This window comes from Grus americana (genome assembly GCF_028858705.1).
Source record: "Grus americana isolate bGruAme1 chromosome 27 unlocalized genomic scaffold, bGruAme1.mat SUPER_27_unloc_1, whole genome shotgun sequence".
In the NCBI taxonomy this organism is placed as follows: domain Eukaryota; kingdom Metazoa; phylum Chordata; class Aves; order Gruiformes; family Gruidae; genus Grus; species Grus americana.
This window is the reverse complement of record NW_026561291.1, coordinates 730,711-751,655: the sequence shown is the minus strand read 5'-3', so window position 1 is coordinate 751,655 and position 20,945 is coordinate 730,711. Positions and strand designations below refer to the sequence as shown.

At 53.0% G+C, this 20,945-nt stretch overlaps 2 protein-coding genes across 2 annotated transcripts; one reads left to right on the top strand and one right to left on the bottom strand.

The window, feature by feature from the left end:
- The first annotated feature begins 6,309 nt into the window (after window positions 1-6,309).
- Window positions 6,310-7,299, top strand: LOC129200048 (olfactory receptor 14A16-like). Its single transcript, XM_054811303.1, has one exon. It carries the CDS (start codon window positions 6,310-6,312, stop codon window positions 7,297-7,299), a length of 990 nt encoding a protein of 329 aa, XP_054667278.1.
- A 9,288-nt stretch (window positions 7,300-16,587) lies between these two features.
- LOC129200047 (olfactory receptor 14A16-like) lies at window positions 16,588-17,565 on the bottom strand. Its single transcript, XM_054811302.1, has one exon. It carries the CDS (start codon window positions 17,563-17,565, stop codon window positions 16,588-16,590), a length of 978 nt encoding a protein of 325 aa, XP_054667277.1.
- Between the last annotated feature and the right edge of the window lie 3,380 nt (window positions 17,566-20,945).

Here is a 20,945-nt window from a genome sequence, read left to right as displayed (position 1 = left end):
GTGGCAGAAACACCGTGTGATGAACTGACCGTAACCCCCATTCCCTGTCCCCCTGTGTTGCTGAGGGGGGGCAGAGATTGAAGCCAGGAGTGAAGTTATGCCCAGGAAGATGGGAGGGGTGGGGGGAAGTGTTTTAAGAGTTGATTTTATTTCTCATTCCTCTACTCTGTTTTGCCTAGTAATAAATCAGATGAATTACCTCTCTAAGCTCAGTCTGTTTTGCTCGTGACGGTAATTAGTGAGTGATCTCTCCCTGTCCTTATCTCGACCCACAAGCGTTTTGTTATACCTTTTCTTCCCTGTCTAGTAAATGAGGGGAGTGATAGAGCGGCTCTGGCGGGCACCTGGCCTCCAGCCAGAGTCAACCCACCACACCAACCTTGCTCTCACTTGAGCAGCTTCCTACCCTTACTGATATCTCTCCATCCTCATGGGCTGTTTGTTAAAATACAAAGCTTTGGCTAATCCAGACTCTTGCTGGGTGGCCTCTTGTACCACAGCACTGCACTTGGAGTGATGTTTCGTGTAAGTCAACGTGACATGAAATCCTCATGCCCAGTCTCAACTTCCAAAGCTTCCCTTTGTGCCATTATTTCTTTCTTGTGCTGCTTTCCAATGTTGAGAAAAACTCCACCATCTCTGAAACCACACTTCAACCAGTCTCAAGATGGTCTGGGTGGCCATGGTCATCCTAATGCAGACCTGTATGCAGGTGGCCTTGTTCATAGTGAACATGCACCACTGGCTTGTATGGTGTCCCACGTAGCGCCCAGACCCTTCTCCTCAGGGTCACTGCTCAGCCGGTCAGGTGCAAGCCTGCCCTGATGACCGAGGTTACTCTTCCTTCTAATGCAGGACTGGCCACTTCTCCTTGTAACCCTCAAGAGGTTTGTGTTGACTAGCATCTCAAAGTATCTCAGGTCCCTCTGGACTGAAGCTCCATTTGGTCGGCGGTTACTGTTTGTGTGTGGGTGGCTCACCCTGATGGTGGTGGAGTCTCACAAGAGAACAGCATGAGGAGTTGCAGGGCTCTACAGACCCGGGTGGGAATTGCCATGAACACCACCTCCAAAACACCAAATGAGATTACAAAACCAGCAAAACGAGGGCCAGCAGATGTGTTTGGTTTGTGTGGCAAGGTTTTGGTAGCAGGAGGAGGGGAGGCTACAGGGATGTCTTCTGTGAGAAGATGCCCATGACAGTAATTAGTGAATTATCTCTCCTTGTCCTTATCTCGACCCACGAGCCTTTCGTTATATTTTCTCTCCCCTGTCCAGCTGAAGAGGGCAGTGACAGAGTGGCTTTAGTGGGCATCTGACGTCCAGCCAGGGTCAACCCACCACAACTGGGAGCACTGGTGTGGCACTGGGAGCACTGGAGGGAGCCTGTGAGCAGCTCTAGTAGAAATGGAGCCTAGAAATGTAGACTAGAAATGGAGTAGAAATGGAGACTAGAAGCACCACGGGGAGCCTGGGAGCGGCTCTGGGAGCACTGGGGGGAGCCAGGGAGCCATAGTGGGAGAACTGGGGTGGCATTGGGACCAGTGGGGGAGACAGGGAGCCACCCTGGGTGCACTGAGGTGGCAGTGGCAGAACTGGGAGGGGAGGCAAGGAGCCCCACTGGGAGAACTGAAGAAGCACTGGGAGAACCAAGGAGTGGCACTGGCTGCACTGGAGTGGCACTGGGAGCACTGGGCTGAGGCAGGGAACCGAACTGGGAGCACTAGGGCAGAACTAGGGGGACTAGGGGGACCAAGGGAATTGCTCTGGAAGCACTAGGGCGTTACTGGGAGCACTGGGGGAAGCCAGTGAATGGCACGGGGAGAACTGGAGCACAACTAGGAGCACTGCAGGGAGCCTGGGAGCTGGACTGGGAGCACTGGGGTGGCTCTGGGAGAACGGGAGGGAGGGGGGGAGGGGAGGGAGGGGGGCAAAGAGCCACACCAGTGCAAATAACAGAAAGAATCTCAGAAGATTATGAAAAAGTGAAAGATTTGAAACAGGGAGGAAACATCGGAATGGAATGGAATGGAATGGAATGGAATAGAATAGAACAGAACAGAACAGAACAGAATAGTTCAAGCTGGAAGGGACCATCTACTCCAACTGCAGAACAGGGCTGATATCACTCAAGCCATTAAAGATCAAAGGGGCTTTGGATTATTGGGTGTGCGGTCACTGGTGTGTACATGTTCTGGCAGGGGCTTTTCCAAAGGCAACCATCACCTCAGCCGATGTACCTCCAGTGTGAACTTATCCACAGGTCACTGTCCATTTGACTCCAGTTCACACGGGTGTTTTAGCAACTTCCCTTGCTGCCCCCGAAGCTACTCGCTGGTGGGAGCAGAGTGGAGAAAAGAAAAGATGAGATGCCCTGCAGGACTTCATGCTTGCAAAGAAGGAAGAGCTGGTCAGAGATGTAACAGTCAGGGGCGAGAAAGCAGAGTGTAGGATCTTGAGAGAAGGGAAGAAGGCCAAGAGCAGGACTTGAAGAGAGCAGAAGCTGACCTCCTGGCCGCCATGCTTCAAAGAATCCCATGGGATATGGTCCTGCAGAGAAGGGTGAAGAGAGCTGTTTGATGGCTAAGAATCTCCGCTTCAAACTCCAGAATGATCCACCCCAAATGCAGAAAGTCAAGAAAAGGTGGCCGGAGGAAGGCATGGATGAGAAAGGAGCTGCTGACGAAAAACCAAGCATGCAGAGGAAGCACAGAGAAGGTGGAAGGTGGCTGCCTTCCAGCCTCAGTGGTGCTGTGCTGCTGGGCTGGAGAGAGTCATTTGTACGTGAGTGTCTGTCTGTGCATGGGGGAACTGGGGAGCTGAGGTGATCCTGGGGCCAGCTCCTGTATACATGGAAGGTCTTTGTACCCTCCTTTGGTGTTTTGCAGACTCTCTTCATGGCAATTCCTACCTGGGTCTGTAGAGATCTGCAACTCCTCATGCTGTTCCCTTGTGAGACTCCACCACCATCAGGGTGAGCCACCCACACACAAACAGTAACCGGTGACCAAATGGAGCTTCAGTCCAGAGGGACCTGGAGAAACTCGGGGATTTGGCCCAAAGAAACCTCGTGACATTGACAAGGAGAATTGGCCAGTCTGGCCTCAGGGAGAAAAACCAACGTGTACATGAGGGCCAGCCGGGACCTGCTGTGCTGAGGAGGGACTCTGAGGAGGAGAAGGGCCTGGCAACTGCGAGGGACACCATCCAAGCCAGGGGTTTCTGCTGACTGTGAAGAAGGCCAGTTGCATACGGGGCTGCATTAGGATGAGCATGGTCACTGACGTGGTTTAGCCCCAGCCGGTAGCTGGGTGCCACGCACCACTCACTCACCCCTCCCCCGGCGGGCTGGGGAGGAGAATGGCAAAACAACGGCAAAGCCTCGAGGGTTGGGATAAGGGCAGTTTACTGGGACAGCAAGGGAGAGGGAAACAATCAACAACAGTGCTGATAACAGATATTCACAATGGGTGATAACAGAGAACAATTTACCGATCCCAAGACCGACCAACCGACCGACCAACCGCTCAGCCTGTCCTGGAGCCACACCGAACCGGCCCCTGCCCGACTAGCCCCCTTTTATGGTGAGCATGATGTCACATGGTATGGAATAGCCCCCGGCCAGCTTGGCTCACCTGTCCTGGCTCTTTGTGAAATTAACTCTGTCCTTGCCAGAACCAGGACAGTCACCCAGAGCAGGGCAGTTCTTATGGCCCTTGACACCGCACTGGTGGGGACCCCCACACATGGCTTTGTCCCAGTTCTCGGCTCCCTCTTTTGCTGGAGCTGGGAGGAGCTGGAGAGTGGCCAGAGGAGATGTGGCCAGGTGGAGTTTGGGGTCTTAAGCAGATGGGCTGTGTGGAGGGGCTGAGAGACCTGGGCTTCTTTGGCCCCTTTGCCCAGTGGTGGAGAGGCTCAGGGCAGTCTAGGAGTAGCCTGAGACTGCTTGAGAGGTGGTTTCAGAGATGGTGGGGCTTTTCTGAAAACTGGGAAACATCATGATGAGAAAGACAAGATGCCACCAAGTGCATCTTGGGAGGTTGAGATGGGACACGAGGAGAAAGAAATGTCCCTGCAAGTGCAGTTCTGTGGTACAAGAGGCCACCCAGCAAGAGTCTGGATTAGCCAGAGCTTTGCCTTTCAATGAGCAGTCTGTGAGGATGGAGAGATATCAGTAAGGGTGGGAAGACGCTCAGGTGAGACCCAAGTTGGTAAGCAGGCTGGGTGTCAAGAGCCTGCAGGGAAAGAGGTGCAGGTGTGGGACACCGTAGGACATGCTGTGGTGGAGACATCTGGGGGCAGTGGCAAGGCTGAAAGCCCCCAACACAGCCAAGGTCTTGGTCTGCTGGGCTGTGGCTGTTCTCTCTGCAGGGGATGCCTGTGAGGAGACATCTTCTCATTAGAGCACCAGGACTTCGTCGCCCCCTTGTCACAACCTGTGAGCCTGAGAAAGAGTGTGTGGTAGTCCTGCTCTAGGCATTGCACATCCCCACATCACACTGGCCCAGGAAGAGCCCTGAGCCATGTGTGTGAGGGACAGGATCTCCCCTCCCAGGGGTTGGGGGTCAGGGCTTGGCCCTTTGGCTTGATCAAACACACCCAGGATTACTCAGCATCAGAGCCACCTTGCCATTGCCTTTGCCTACCTGTCATCACTGCCTCCACTTGCCTGCTCTAACCAGCCCCAGAGTTGCTTTGTCAGGGATGGCCCTCAGGGGGACCCATTAATGCTCCAAGAAACTGTGGAGTTTGCATCGGACTGTGACTTCTGGAGAGGTTTCATCAGCTTCCTCTCAGGGCCTGAGCTTCATGGACTCATCCCCAAACCCACCAGAGGGGTCATTAACATGCCGCCTTGGGCTGGTCTTCTGCTGCTGGTCTCCTGGGATGGAGGGAGCTCATGGCAAGTGGGCTGTGCTGCAGAGAGACATCTCTGGCCAGGAGCAGCTCCTCTGCAGAGCACAGCAGGGCTGAGGGCTCTGCCTGCAGGCACCGAGGGGAGAACAGCGAGGCAGAGAGAGCTTAAAGGCAGTTGGAAATGGGAGGCTTGCTGAGAGCTCAGGGAAGGAGAAATCTTGAGAGCCCTTGACACGGTAAGTCTCTGGGTGCAGGGCAATGCCGATGCGGTTCCTGGAGGCATCTCCTCAAGCTGGCAGAGCCCACAGCTCCTGGGATGTGCCAGGTGGAGTCCCTGTGCAGAGGCAAGTTTGAGTGGCTGTGAATGCAGGTGTGCAGCCAGGGGTGCCCAGTTGTGTCCTTCAGAGCAGGGACAGGGAGGAGAGGTGTGGGCAGAGCACCAGCTCCTGGCAGGGACAGCTCCAGGCAGCAGAGACATGGGCAGGGAGTGGGGGGAAACTGCAGCCAAGCCCTGGGCTAGGCTGCCTTCAGGCTGCTCTCTTGTGGTCCCTCACTCTAGATGTCTGCTGGGCATTGTCTGCTGAGCAATGAGCTGACTCTGCCTTTAGGACATCCCATCTTCAGGACATCGGACTGTCTGCTTTGCCTGTGCTGCTGGGCTTGGGAGCTGCCCCAGAAGAGCACGGCTGTGCTGTAGGATCCCAGGGAGTGCTGAGCTTTCCCTTGGAGGTCAGTTCTCTCCTCTCAGAGGCCTTTGCTTCTCTCTGAGAGGGGCTGTGTCCTTCTCTCTCCATCACAACTCCACCTCTGGGCTGGGAAAGAGAAGCGTTTGCAGATCTGCCCTTTTAAACAAGATTCCCCTGCTGTCATCAGAGTCTAGTTTTGGGATTTTTGTGTGAGGTCATCTTCAAGGTAGCACAAGCAAAAGTGCAGGGCAGCTGGGTGATAGTGTAATGAACGCTACAGCTCTCCTGACTCTGCACTAAGCCACAAAGAGCTGAGCCGTTTTGCCTGTCCTGTCACATTCCCATTGCTGTCCTCTTCCCATTTTCCATCCTAAAATGAGTATTTCTACCCCTCAAAAGAGCGCTCCCCAGATGTGATGGTGGAAAATAAAAACCACAGACAAAATTCTTCTAAGGAAATGCTAAGCCTGTCTTCGGCAGCCTGCACTCTTCTGAGTCATGAGTGCAGAGATTTAATTTCTCCATTGAAGGTGGATTGCATCTGACATGGGTTTTAAACATTGGAGGTGTCACAAACCAGCTCCATGTACCCACTGCAGCTGAGCACAGCTGACTCCTCAGCTCCTCACAACACACTCAGCCAGCAGAAACCAGAGAAGGGAAATGCATTTCAATTGGGGGGTGTTTCTATGAAGAATGGAGTGGCTTTGCTCAGAGGAAGATGTCCTTTACTTTTTTCAACCAGCCCCCTTGCCAAGAAAGACCCAATGTCCAACAGCAGCTCCATCACTGAGTTCCTCCTCCTGGCATTCGCAGACACACGGGAGCTGCAGCTCTTGCACTTCTGGCTCTTCCTGGGCATCTACCTGGCTGCTCTCCTGGCCAATGGCCTCATCATCACTGCCATAGCCTGTGACCACCACCTCCACACCCCCATGTACTTCTTCCTCCTCAACCTCTCCCTCCTCGACCTGGGCTCCATCTCCACCACTGTCCCTAAAGCCATGGCCAATTCCCTCTGGGACACCAGGACCATCTCCTATGCAGGATGTGCTGCTCAAGTCTTTCTGATTGTCTTCCTGCTTGGAGCTGAGTACGCCCTTCTCACTGTCATGGCCTACGACCGCTACATTGCCATCTGCCAACCCCTGCACTACGGGACCCTCCTGGGCAGCAGAGCTTGTGTCCACATGGCAGCAGCTGCCTGGGGCAGTGGGTTTCTCTATGCTGTACTGCACACGGCCAATACATTTTCTATACCACTCTGCCAGGGCAATGCCCTGGACCAGTTCTTCTGTGAAATCCCCCAGATCCTCAAGCTCTCCTGCTTGGACTCCTACCTAAGGGAAATTGGACTTCTTACATTAAGTTCTTTTCTATTTTTGGGGTTTTTTGTTTTCATTGTGCTGTCCTATGTGCAGATCTTCAGGGCTGTGCTGAGGATCCCCTCTGAGCAGGGACGGCACAAAGCCTTTTCCACGTGCCTCCCTCACCTGGCCGTGGTCTCCCTGTTTATCAGCACTGGCATATTTGCCTACCTGAAACCCCCCTCCATTTCCTCCCCATCCCTGGACCTGGTGGTGGCAGTTCTGTACTCGGTGGTGCCTCCAGCAGTGAACCCCCTCATCTACAGCATGAGGAACCAGGAAATCATAGATGCCCTGTGGAAACTATTTGAATACAATCTACTTCAGATTAATAAGGTGCCCATTATCCCAGTAGGGCTCCCTTTGTATCTCAGGAAGAGCCAGGACTAACTTGTCTTTATATGTGTCTGTAATTTTTTGTGTGTGTTTGGTTTTTTTGTGGGTTTTGGGGGTTTTTTTTTGATATTAGTATTCATGACCAGAATACCTCATTGTACATATCCATCCAGGCTGCCTGTTTAGATAAACTCCAGAGAAACCGGTGGGAAGTTAATTGTCTCGGCTCCCATCTGTGCACATCTCTGGAGCTGGGGGAGTAGCCCCAGCATGCAGGAGGGATTGTCACCGAAATCCGGGAATAAACCTCCTAACACCAATGTAGTGTTAAAAGGCAGGCATTCTTTATTGCAGGTCTGGGTGCACAGGGGATAGCTCCACCCAATGTGCATGCCAGGTGATCACCAGCACACAGGTTATGTAGGATCAAAACATACATATTCATCGTTTTTCTCAGAAAGGGCAGTCCTATGATAATTATTTCTTGGAATCCATTTCCATATTCTCCTCCCCGTCACGCATGCTCAGTGATTTGAGTCGGTGGTCTTCAAGGGGTCTCTGGTGGTCATCAGTGGTCACGCACCCATGTCCACTGGATAATTAATTATCTCAAACTGATTCTATAGTTACTGTTTCACGGCGCCTATCCCACGGTTACACCAGTGTGGTCTTCCAGGGACTGAGGAATGGCTCAGGTGTTCCTTGTGGGTGGAGAGCACCCACACAGATGCTGAATGGACTCCAACTAAGCTGCCTGGGGCTCCACAGCCTGTGGTAGGGCTGATGGCAGAGGAGTGTTTTTCTGAAAGGAATCAGGAGCTGCCAGGAGAGCCCAGGGGATCTGCAGGGACAGCACATGCCAGGAGGTCAGCAGGGAATGGAGCCCACTGAGCACGAGCCTGTCCAAGGTTAAGTGCCCCAGAGATCAAGTGCTAAATGAAGGGTGTGAACCACCAAGTGAGGGTTCTGCAAGGCCAGGGAACACAGCAGGCACAGGGAAAGGAGCCTGGTGAGTGGTTCGTTTTCCCATCAGTGGACTGCCATAGACTGGATGCGGTGCAGCACCCAAACACATCTCATGGCATTGGCAATAAGGCAGGTCACCTCTGAGCAGCCTCCACGGCCACATAAGAGCCTCGGTGGGAGGCAGTCAGTGGCAGTGATGTCCCTGAGCTGGGTCTGCCTCCCAGCCTGACCAGCACGTCCCTTGCAGAGTCCCCCTGTGACCCCAGGCCCCACAGCCCACTTGCTCTGCAGAGCAGCTCCACCAGCTCAAGGGCTGTGGAGAGCATGGGGCAGGGGGTGTAGGAATGGCTGGCCAGGCCAGCACAGATGTGCCCACCTTGTCAAAAGGCTCTTTAGAGACATGGGATGTCCTGGTGTTTTCCCAAAAGTGGGATTGTTTACCCCATGTGCAGTACACCAATACACACACAGAGCAGAGGTATTTTATTTATTTCATGTCTGCACAGAGGTGGTTGCAGGGTGGTAATGCCACAAAGCTAGCACACTGCACACAGAAACTACAACATATTTATCTTGTTGCAGGATTAGAAAAATTATCAGGTTGACAATCTTTCAGGTCCTCTTCCAGGACAGTCCTTAGCAAGGCGTGCATTTATCAGTCTGTCCCTCTTCTTCAAGGGTCCAGTCATTAGCAAAGCAACGCAGTGTATTCAACCCTGAATTAGACAGTGTCTAAGCATTAACCCAAACACATTCCTCACCCCGTCAAGTGGAAAATTCTACTTGACAGATATCAATACTGTCACTGTCTACAGCTGTCTTATGGGATGGTGCAGAGGAGAAGGAGTCAGACTCTTCCCATGTGGGCACAGTGGAAGCATGAGAAGCCATGGGAAAAAGTTGGGATGTGGGAAATTCTGACTAGATTTAAGAGAAAAGAAGCTGCACTATAAGGTCCATGAGGCACCAGGAACAGGCACTCCGAAAGGCTGTGGTACCTCCACAAATGGAGATATTCAAGCCTCATCCAGATGTAGTGCCACGGGGGGTTTTTCATCGTAATGGGTGACTACCTGGTGCGGGGGACAGAGGCACTCATCTGTTGGGCCAGCCAACCATCTAGAGAGGTTTGCTGCTTGCTGGGGACAAGGATCCAGGATGTTGTGGTGGGACGTCCAAAGCTCATCTGGCTCTCTGACTACTGCCTCCTGCTCTTAACCCATGTGGGCACAAATGACACTACCAGGGGCAACCTGGACAGTACCAGAAGTGACTACAAAGCTCTGGGGGTGGCACTGAAGGGCATGGGGGCCCAGGTGGTGTTCTCCTCAATCTCATTGGTGAGGAGAAAGGCACTACTCGGACAAGTTAATAATTAACTGCGAAACTGGGGTAGGGTTCTGGGTTCCACGACCATGGGACCCTGTTTGCGGACCAGCATCGTCTTGGCAGAGGTGGGATCCACCTCACTAAGCAGGGCAAAGCTATTTCTGCCAACAGGCTGGCTGACCTCATAAGGAGGGCTTTGAACTAAGAATGATGGGGGAGGGAGAGAGTAACCAGCACTCCTCCAAGGGAGTGACAGGATCAATGAGCAAGGGCATGGGGTGATGTGGTGGGAAGGGATCACAAAATCAACAAAATGGGGCTCAAGTTCAGCACTTGCATGTAAGCAAAGAAATGCCTACAAAGCACCATGATGGAGAAATCTCTCACACCCTCTCCAAGAACTCAACATGCTGGGGTTCCTCTCTAAAGTGTCTGTACTCTAACGCATGCAGCATGGGGCATAAACATGAGGATTTAGAGATCGGTGTGCAGTTGCAGGGCAATGATCTTGTTGGGATCATGGAAATGTGGCGGGATGGCTCCCATGATTGGATGTCGCAATGGAGGGATACAGGCTCTTGAGGAAGGAGAGGATGGGATGACAAGGAAGGGGAGATGCCTTTTATGTGAGAGAACAGCTGGAGTACATGGAGCTCTGTCTGGGGATGGGTAGGGAGCCAAGAGAGAGCTTAAGGGTGAGGATTAAAGTGAGACCAGGAAAGGGTGGCATTACAGTGGATGTCTGCTATCGGCCACTCGACCAGGAGGAAGAAGTATATGAGGCCCTCAACAGGCAGATAGGAGCAGCCTCACATTGTCAGGCTCTGGTCCTCACGGGAGATGTCAACCACCTCGATATTTGCTCAAAGGACAACACAGCAGGGCATAAGCAATCCAGGAGGTTTGTGGAGTGCCTGGATGAGAAATTCCTCACTCAAATGGCAAAGGAGCCAATGAGGAGAGGTGCTCTGCCTGACCTCATCCTCATCAACAATGAGGGCCTTGTTGGGGATGTGAAGGTCAAAGGCAGCCTTGTGACCATGAGATGGGGCTGTAGTGACCATGAGATGATGGAGTTCAGGTTCCTGAGGGCAGGCAGGAAGGTAAAAACAATCTCAGAGCCCTGGGTTTAAGGAGAGTAAACTTTGGTCTCTTCAAGGATCTGCTTGGAAGAGTCCCATGGGATGTGGCCCTGGAGGGAAGGGGGGCCCGAGAAAGCTGGTTCATATTCCAGGATCACCTCCTCCAAGCTCAAGAGAAGCACATCCCATCAAATGTGATGCCCGGCAAAAATGCCAAGAGAGCTGTGTGGATGAACAAGGAGCTCCTGGCCAAACTCAAACACAAGAAGGAAGAATACAGAGGGTGGAAGTGAGGACAGGTCACCTGGGAGGAACACAGAGACATTGAGCATGCATGCAGGGAGAAAGGTAGGAAAGCTAAAGCCCAAACGGAATGGAATTTGGCAAGGGATGCCAAAGAAACCAAGAAGGGCTTCTGTAAGTAGACAGGGAACAAAAGGGAAACGAGGGAAACTGTGGGCCCATTGCTCAGTGAGACTGGGGACCTGGTGACACAGGAGGTGGGAAAGGCTGAGGCACCAAATGCCGTCACTGCCTCAGTATTTGCCAGCAAGATCGGCCTTCAGGAATCCCAGGTGCCAGAGACCAGGGGGAAAGTCTGGAGCATGGAGAAGTGCCTTGCTGGAAAAGGATCGGATCAGGGAATACTCAGGCAAACTGGACATACATAAGGCCCTGGGCCTTGACGACTCCTGATGACTTCCTTATCGTTCCTGTGCCTGGAAAGGGTTTCCAGCATTAGCTGCTCCATCATCTTCCCAGGAAGGGAGGTGAGTCTGACTGGCCTGTAGTTCCCTGCGTCTTCCTTCTTTTCCCGCTTGAAGACAGGAGTGACATTTGTTTTCCACATCTGTGCTCTGGGCCTCTTTATTTGGCTGGGCTCTGGGCCTCTGCGTATCGAGTGAGGTCTGGCACTTGGCGGGTCATGGTGTTATGCCATGGCACATCCCATAAAGATGTGGCCAGCTCAGAGAAAGGGATGCCATGAAGGAAGTGATAGCAGGTGTGGCCATTTCTTGATGGCAAAGAAATATAGGGTGATCTATCCAACTCCTCCTACCTTCCTTGCTCCAAGCTCCCTTTAGCTATGAAATGCAGATGTATCATGTGACGATATAAATGTGTCACCAGAACACAGTTTCCCCATTCAAAGTGATGGCAGGAAATATATTTCTGGAAATGGCTGTATAAGTCTCTCTTTCCACAGAGGGAGAGAAAGGGTCATCATCTTGCTGGTCCGTGTCCATGTCCTATGAAAAAACTCATGAGAATTTACAGAATATATATTCAAACTCCATTAGGAGACACTCAGGATCACTATGAACTGAGGATTTCTCATATCACGTAATGTGTGAGCAGAAGAATTAAGAACTGTGGGGAAAAAATAAAAAAGAATCCTTCCTTACTGTTTAGTATTGAACTCTTTAGACTTTGACTAGACTCCTGAAATCTAATTAACCACATAAGAATTGAAGACCTAAAGGAAAATTATGCACAGAGCATTGGCTGATTAGGGCGTTTTGCATGTTAATTAGCCCCCTGGTGCCAAGTTCCTGAACTGCAGGTCCTGAAAGATTGAACAAGTGTCTAAAGAAGTAAAAGTCAGCAGCAAACCTCCAAGTTTCTGAGAGTGTTCCTGGGCCGCAGGGAGGACCATCACTCAAGAGACCATGGAGGGAATGACCAGACAAGGAGATTTACAAAGGCATGTAATGATAGGCCAAGAGGTAATGGCTTTAAGCTTGTCGTGGTTTAGGCCCAGCCGGTAACTGGGTGCCACGCGGCCGCTCACTCACCCCTCCCCAAGCGGGATGGGGAGGAGAAGTATAACAAAAGGCTTGGGTCGAGATAAGGACAGGGAGAGATCACTCACTAATTACCATCACGAGCAAAACAGACTGAATGTAGAGAGGAGATTCATCTAATTTATTACTAGGCAAAACAGAGTAGCGCAATGAGAAAATACAATCAAGTCTTAAAACACCTTCCCCCACCCCTCCCATCTTCCCGGGCTCAACTTCACTCCCGGCTTCAACCTCCTCCCCCCTCAGCGGCACAAGGGGGCAGGGAACGGGGGTTGCGGTCAGTTCAGCACGCATTGTCTCTGCCGCTTCTTTGTCCTCAGGGGGAGGACTCCTCTCAACATTCCCCTGCTCCAACATGGAGTCTCTCCCACGGGCTACAGTCCTTCACGAACTGCTCCAGCATAGTCTCTCCCACAGGGTGCAGACCTTCAGGAGCAGACTGCTCCAGCGTGGGGTCTCTCCCACGGGGTCACAAGTCCTGCCAGCAAACCTGCCCTGGCGTGGGCTCCCCTCTTCACGGGTCCACCGGTCCAGCCTGGAACTTACTCCAGTGTGGGCTTCCCACAGGCCACAGCCTCCTTCAGGTGCGTCCACCTGCTCCGGCGTGGGGTCCTCCACGGGCTGCAGGTGGAATCTCTACACCCCCTCATCCTTCCTCCATGGGCTGCAGGGGGACAGCCTGCTTCACCATGGCCTTCACCACGGGCTGCAGGGGGATCTCTGCTCCGGCGCCTGGAGCACCTCCTCCCCCTCCTTCTGCACTGACCTTGGTGTCTGCAGAGTTTCTTACATCTTCTCACTCCTCTCTCCGGCTGCAAAACCTTTTTTTTCAACTGTTTTGTTTGCCTTCTTAAATATGTTATCACAGAGGCGCTGATTGGCTTGGCCTTGGCCAGGGGCGGATCCATCTTGGAGCCGGCTGGCATTGGCTCTATCAGACACAGGGGAAGCTTCTAGCAACTTCTTACAGAAGCCACCCCTGTAGCCCCTCCCGCTACCAAAACCTTGCCACACAAAACCCAACACAGATTCATAGCACTTTTCTTGAGGTGCTGTCCTGTTGTGTCTGATCCTTGAAGAACCATGTGTCACCTTTTGCCTTCCTAATAGCTTGCCACACAAAACTCAACACAAAGCTGAAGGAGGGTAGATTTAGATTAGATATTAGGAAAAAATTCTTCTCTATGAGGGTGCTGAGTCACTGGAACATGTTGCCCAGAGAAGTTGTGGATACCCCCTCCCTGGAAGTGTTCAAGGCCAGGTTGGATGGGACTTTGGGCAACCTGGTCTAGTGGAGGGTGTCCCTGCCCATGGCAGGGGATTTGAACTAGATGATCTTTGAGATCCCTTCCAACTCAAACCATTCTGTGATTCTGTGGTTGTCCCTGGGAGCTGGTAAAACAGGAAGTCAGAGGCACTGGTCACATGTGGAAAATCAAATGTGGAGGTGGCTGTGAAAGCCCTAAATGTGTTTCACCAAGCAGGATGGCCAAGCCCTGACCCCCATTCCCTGAAGAGAGGATCCTTTCCCTCATGAGATGCTTACAGCTCCTCCTGGGAGCAGTGTGATGGGAGGGTACGTGATGCCTAGTGCAGGTCAGCGGTAGGACACCTCCCAGGCTCTATGGGGGGTGGGTGAGGAGGCAACAAGGCCCTGGGACTGTAAGGGACTGGGGCCTTCTCATGGGACTCAGTGGAGGAGACAGCAGCCACTGTGGAGAGCACAAGGACTTCTGTCCTGGTGTTGGAGGAGGGCCCAGCCACACCAAGGCCATCAGCTGTTGGCACCACAGACGGTCCTACACTGTCCTGTGCCTGTTCCAGCTTCCCTGAGGAGTTTAGCTACCTCCTCCTGCTTCCTCATCTCACTCTGACCTTGGGATCTCCCAGGCTTTACTGATGCCAGTGAAAGGCAAAATGCTAACTGCGGTACAACTTGCTTAGAAGAATGAACACTAATTGAGACTATGAGCTTTTACCTCAGGGCCCATGTGACCTGAAGACCCAACCTAAGCCAGCTCTTACCAGCTGAGAACATCCCATGTCAATGATAAACCCATGGAAGATTTACCTTTCAAAAAACCGGGCGTATAACCACGGCCAGAACAGCAACCGACCAGCATCCAGGATAATCCCCCCACCTGAGCGGGACATCGCTTTAGAACAAAGAGAATTAACATACCACTGACCGTTTGTCTGCACCACCTGAGCGGGACAAGGATGTAGGAACTGATGAGCCCATCCCTTAACGTGAGTGATTGCATTGGTCTACACAACTGTACTGTAACAGATACAAACCCTGCTTTCCTCTGTACTGAGCCATTAGGCTGAGGCACCACTGCCTGCACAGCTGAAATAAGAGAATAAATTACCTTGGTAATTCTATGCTAAGCTTCCTTGTCTCCCTCCGCAGCCAGCAAATGAAGGACTTGTATGTGCCACTTTGGCCTCACTGCCTGTGCCTGCAAAGACAAAGCTGTGGTTACCTGAGGACCTGACAGTGCCTGTGAGTTCCCCACAACCCCTCGAGCATCTTCCAATGCCCTGCTAATGTCCTCTGGCACCCAAAATAGCCCAGTCCCAGACTTGCTTGACTCCTGCACTTATTGCCATATCCCAGCACTGAAATGCATGTCCTCCTGCTGCTGCTGCCTCCAAATCAAAATTCAGCCTGATTCCCTTCAGCATGACACCCCCGCAGCCCCACCACTACTTCAAGTCTTCGTCCTGCCTTTAACACACTCACTGTTACGCATACCCCTCTCTCTGCATGCACCCCCATGCGTCTCTCAAGCCCTTCCTGTTTCCCCTGCAGTTGTGGAACCTCCCTCCAGGAGGGTCGTGCATTTTCCAGGATCATGGATGTTTGCTGTGGTCCATCCAAGTGTGGGGAGTGAAGGAGGGGAAGAGAGCAAGGTCAGCTCCTGAGGCATGACTGAGCACAGCCACCCCCAGCAGCGGGCATTCCCTATCTGCCAGGCTGAGGCATGCACACAAGATGGAAACATCTTCCTTATCTTTGATGTGCACAAGAAGGGACTTTCTTCCTGCCACCTTCCCAGCAAAAAACTCCTCCTCTTTCGTCCTCCTCCTCCTCCACCCACACAGATCCACTGCTTTCCATTTCTGGGCTCAGACATGGCTGTAAGGACTTGCTAAAGCCATCAGCCATCACCTTGTTCTCACTGACATCCCCTGACCCTCTGTCCCAGGCCTACACACGGCCAGTCACTGCTGCTCAGGGCCACTCACTCTTCAGAAGAAGCTGGCCAGAGGTGGCCATTTTCCCCGATGCAGGCACTCAGCCCAGCGGGAGGATGGAGATGGCCGCACAGCGAGACTTGCCCATAAACTGGGTGAACGGCCAGGGCTGGAAATGGCTGGTGAGAGAGGCTGGGGGGTGACAAAGGCCCTGGGTCACCTTCCCGGTCTGTCCATGCCACCAAGGGCATAGACTGGCCTCCTGTCTCCTGCACGTGCCTGTCTCAGCTCCCATCCAGGAGCCCTGTCTCTGAACCACAGTCCCCCTGATGCGAGCCCTCACCCTGCACGGTCACGCAGAACAAGCTATACACTGATGTTTCTCTCTCCCAGAAACATTCCTCCCTGCCCTCTCTCCAGCCCTGTCTGCTCTGGCCCCACAGCAGTACTTGCCGCAGGCTGCTGCAGAGCTCTGGGCACTCACCCCAGAGCCTCAGCCCCTCTGAAGGGCAGAGAAGCTGCTGGGGGGCAGAGATGGGTGGGCATAAGGGAAAGGAGGTCAGTGGCACCCTGTGTCCCCTGTTCTCCTCTCCAGCATATCCTGAGAGGTCTGCAGCCCCTCCGTGCCATCCTGTCTCCCCAGGCTAGCACAAGAGCCCTGGCCCTTGGGGTCCTCAAGAGCTCCTAATCCCTCCCTCAGGGACAAAGCAGCCTGCCCCAAGATGGTACAGCCAGAAAAGTCTTTCATTTCTGCTATGCTGAGGGTGGATCTTAGACAAAGAAGTTGCTGCAGGCTCATTTATCTTGCTTAAATAAAATGGTTTCCCATTTATACATGGTCTATTGGTCACACAGAATGGGTGGATATTTAAGAGAAGGAATAATTATATTTATTTGTAACACAACATCATAAAAGTGGAAAAAGGGAAAAAAAAATAAAGAAAGGCAGACTTGGCCTGTCACGACATACACAGGGAGTCAGTTGTAGAGGAATGTAGGCAGTCTATGGCTGCTGAAAGACATCCAGCCATCAGTTTCCTCACGGCATCCTTGAGCTCCTGGTTTCTCATGCTATAGATGAGGGTGTTCACTGTTGGAGGTACCACCGAGTACACAACAGCAAACAACAGATCAAGAGATGAGGGGGAGATGGAGGGGGGCTTCAGGTAGGCAAATATGCCAGTGCTGATAAACAGGGAGACCACGGCCAGGTGAGGGAGGCACGTGGAAAAGGCTTTGTGCCATCCCTGCTCAGAGGGGATCCTCAGCACGGCCCTGAAGATCTGCACATAGGACAGCACAATGAAAACAAAACACCCCAAAAATACAAAACTACTAAAAGCAATAAGCTCAACTTCCCTTAGGTAGGAGTCCAAGCAGGAGAGCTTGAGGATCTGGGGGATTTCACAGAAGAACTGGTCCAGGGCATTGCCCTGGCAGAGTGGTATAGAAAATGTATTGGCCGTGTGCAGCACAGCATTGAGAAACCCAGTGCCCCAGGCAGCTGCTGCCATGTGGACACAAGCTCTGCTGCCCAGGAGGGTCCCGTAGTGCAGGGGCTGGCAGATGGCAACGTAGCGGTCATAGGCCATGACAGTGAGAAGGAAATATTCAGCTGACATCAGAAAGAAAAAGAAAAAGACCTGTGCAGCACATCCTGCGTAGGAGATGGCCCTGGTGTCCCAGAGGGAATTGGCCATGGCTTTAGGGACAGTGGTGGAGATGGAGCCCAGGTCAAGGAGGGAGAGGTTGAGGAGGAAGAAGTACATGGGGGTGTGGAGGTGGTGGTCGCAGGCTATGGCAGTGATGATGAGGCCATTGGCCAGGAGAGCAGCCAGGTAGATGCCCAGGAAGAGCCAGAAGTGCAAGAGCTGCAGCTCCCGTGTGTCTGAGAATGCCAGGAGGAGGAACTCAGTGATGGAGCTGCTGTTGGACATTTGGTCCCTCAGGGCATGGGAGCCTGTTCATTGAGGAAAAGACATCAATACGAGATATTTCTCTGAAAAAAAATCTATTGAATTTCTTATTCCTTATTCAGGAAGACCTTTCACAGGTCCCATTTCTGAGCTCTGGTTGGTGCTGGCTGAGGCTGCCCCAGGGAGCAGGGGGCTCTGCTGGGGGCTCTGCAGGAGCCAGCTCTGCCCTACAGCCATAGGTCCATAGGAACACAGGCTAATTTAGGATTAAATCCACTTGGGATATGTCGTGGTTTTACCCCAGCCAGCAGCTGAGCACCATGCAGCCGCTCACTCACTCCCCCCCATCCTGATGGGGGAGAGAATTGGAAAAGTTAAAGTGAGAAAACTCGTGGGTTGAGATAAAGACATTTCAATAGGTAAAGCAAAAGCTGCGTGCACAAGCAAAGCAAAGCAAGGAATTCATTCCCCACTTCCCATGGGCAGGCAGGTGTTCAGCCATCTCCAGGGAAGCAGGGCTCCATCATGCGTAACGGTTACTTGGGAAGACAAACGCCATCGCTCCGAATGCCGCCGCCCCCCCGCCCTCTTCCCCCAAGCTCCTTATAAACTGAGCATGACGTCATATGGTATGGAATATCCCTTTGGTCAGTTTGGGTCACGTGTCCTGTCTGTGTCTCCTCCCAACTTCTTGTGCACCCCCAGCCATCCCGCTGGCAGGGCAGTGCAAGAAGCAGAAAAGGCCTTGGCCCTGTGTAAACACTGCTCAAAAATAGGTCCTTAGAACAAAAACATCTCTATATTATCAATGCTGTCTCCAGCACAAATCCAAAACATATCCCCACACTAGCTACTATGAAGAAAATCAACCCTCTCAGCTGAAACCAGAACAGGTATCAAAGAGATTTTCAACATTGTGGCTCCCATTTCACCAAATGGCAGAGCAGAGCTGATGGGATTTTATTTTGTTTATTCTGTTCGAGTTGTCCCACTACACCTGAGGAGTGTTTTTCAGGCAGAAATCCCTGGCATTTCTGCTGCACTCCAAGTGAAACCTTGTGCATCCCCAGAGCCAAAGGGACTGTCCCCTAGTGATGAGTGAGGAGAGCCGGTCGCTCCATCAGCCCTGGTCTCAGCTGCCCTGTGCTGGCACCTCTTTGAGCTGCAGGATGATCGCACCCAGACGTTCCCCCCAAAAGGAACTGGGCACTGCTGAGAGCAGAGGAATCCATTTCCCAAGTGCACATCTCCAACCCCCTCAGCCTGTCTCACTCTGCCTCAGCAGGATCTCAGCCCTCCCCTCCCAGCCAGGAACACAGAGGGCTCTCTGCAGCTGTCCGCAGGCAGCCACCCAGCAGCATTTTCATGGCCTTAGCACTAAGGGGTCTTCTCCATGGGGCTCCTGGAGACCACCGGGATGCCATGGGAGAGCTGTGCCCTGGGGGAGGGCAGCCTGCAGCCCAGCAAGACCCCTCAGGGAAAGAAGCAAATGTCCTAAAGACGGGGTGTCCTAAAGAAGGGAGAATGGGGTCATTTGTATCCCCTGCAGCCCGGGCATTAGGCAGGCACTTGGACACTTCATTCCCATGGACACATCTGCATGGCAAGACCCACAGGGCTGGTCTCTGAGCTGTGTCTGAACCCCACCCCCCCATCCCAGCAAACCTGGTGATACGATCAAGGGGAGCAGAGACAGGAGGGGAAACCCAGAGAAATGCCACAGCGCTGCTGCCGATGGAGGCACTCGGGTATTTGGTAATGTCCGCTCCTCAGGGGTCAGGCTGCCGAGAAGGTGACCTTCAGGGCAGAGGTTCTGCTGGGTGGGAGAGCAGAGCAGGGGGTTTCTCCGGGGAAGGTGTCTGCACTGCAGGGGATGGCAGGGAGGTGCCCCAACCCCCCTTCCACAGCATTTCTGGGAACAGCTGCCTCTCACTCCCTGCCCATGTCTCTGCTGCCTGGAGCTGTCCCTGCCAGGAGCTGTTCCTCTGTGCTCAGGTCTCCTCCCTGCCTGTGCACACAGAGCCCATGCCACCGGCTGTGTGCTCAGCTCTGCCCTGCAGACCCCTCCTGGCAGCAGGGCACTGCCCAGGGGCACCTCTGTGTGCAGGGGCTAAGGAGCAGCTCAGACAAGTCCTACTGGGAACTGGGCTCTCAGTGCCTTCTCCAGAGCACAAAAAGAAATTCCCATCTCCCCCTGCCAACCCCGTTGACAATGATGAGACATCTCAAAGCACAGACTCCTTCCTTTCAAGTGAATTCTGCCATTTTTCCTCCTGCACACAAACATCCTCCCAGAAGATCCCACAGGCTGTGGGATGTACCAGCTTGAAGAGGTCCCTCCAGCAACCACAGCTGCTTTTCCCTGCAGACACAGACTTACCACGTAGGGGGCTGTGAAGAGTTCTCTTTGAATCAGCTCTCAGCATCCTCTCACCCCAGGCTGCCTTTAACCTCTCTTCTCCTCCCTCCTCTCCCCTCGGTGCCTGCAGGCAGTGCCCTCAGCCCTGCTGTGCTTTGCAGAGGAGCTGCTCCTGGCCAGAGATGTCTCTCTGCAGTGCTGCCCACTTGCCATGAGCTCCCTCCGTCCCAGGAGCCCGGCCCAGCTCAGCAGCAGAGGACCAGCCCAGGGCAACACTTTCTCTGCTCTCCCACACTCCCTGCAGATGTCCCTGGGGCTCCAGGGCTGAAGCTTCTCAAAGGCATCAGGGTCTCTCCTGGGGAGCGTAGGCTGACACAGACTGAAGTCATCACTGACTGTCCCTCTCTGAGCACTGGAGAGATGGATTTCAGAAGTGGGATTTTTCCTCCTGTGGCATGGTGGTCTATGAGAGGTTGAAATGTTCCCCTCCCTTAACCCCTCTCCCTGTCCCATGGCCAGGCAGGACACCGCAGCAGTGACAGGCAGGGATCGTTTCCCCCCATGGAGGGCAGGGATTCAGCGGTGTCCATCAGGTCTCTCCTCTCTGGTGAGTAGTCTGGAGACTGGAGTGGGCTTCAGCTCTCCCCCACGCACCCCACAGACCCACAGGAGGTGGGATTCCTCTTGCCTCAGCTCAGTGTGCACACCGTCCATGAGTCAGTATAGAGACAAAGGACTGGCCATTTTTTCGCTCCGCAATGTCTAAAGCCAGCCGGATGGCTTTCACCTCTGCAAACTGACTCGATTCACCTTCTCCTTCAGCTGTTTCTGTGACTCGTCGTGTAGGACTCCATCCAGCAGCCTTCCACCTCAGATGTTCTCCCACAATATGACAGGGTGCATCTGCAAACAGGGCATACTGCTTCTCATTTTCTGGTGGTTTATGACGTGGTGTGTCCTCTTCAGCACATGTCACGTCCTCTTCTGGCAACACTACAAAGTTTTGGCCTTCTGGCCAGTCCATGGTCACTTCCAAGATTCC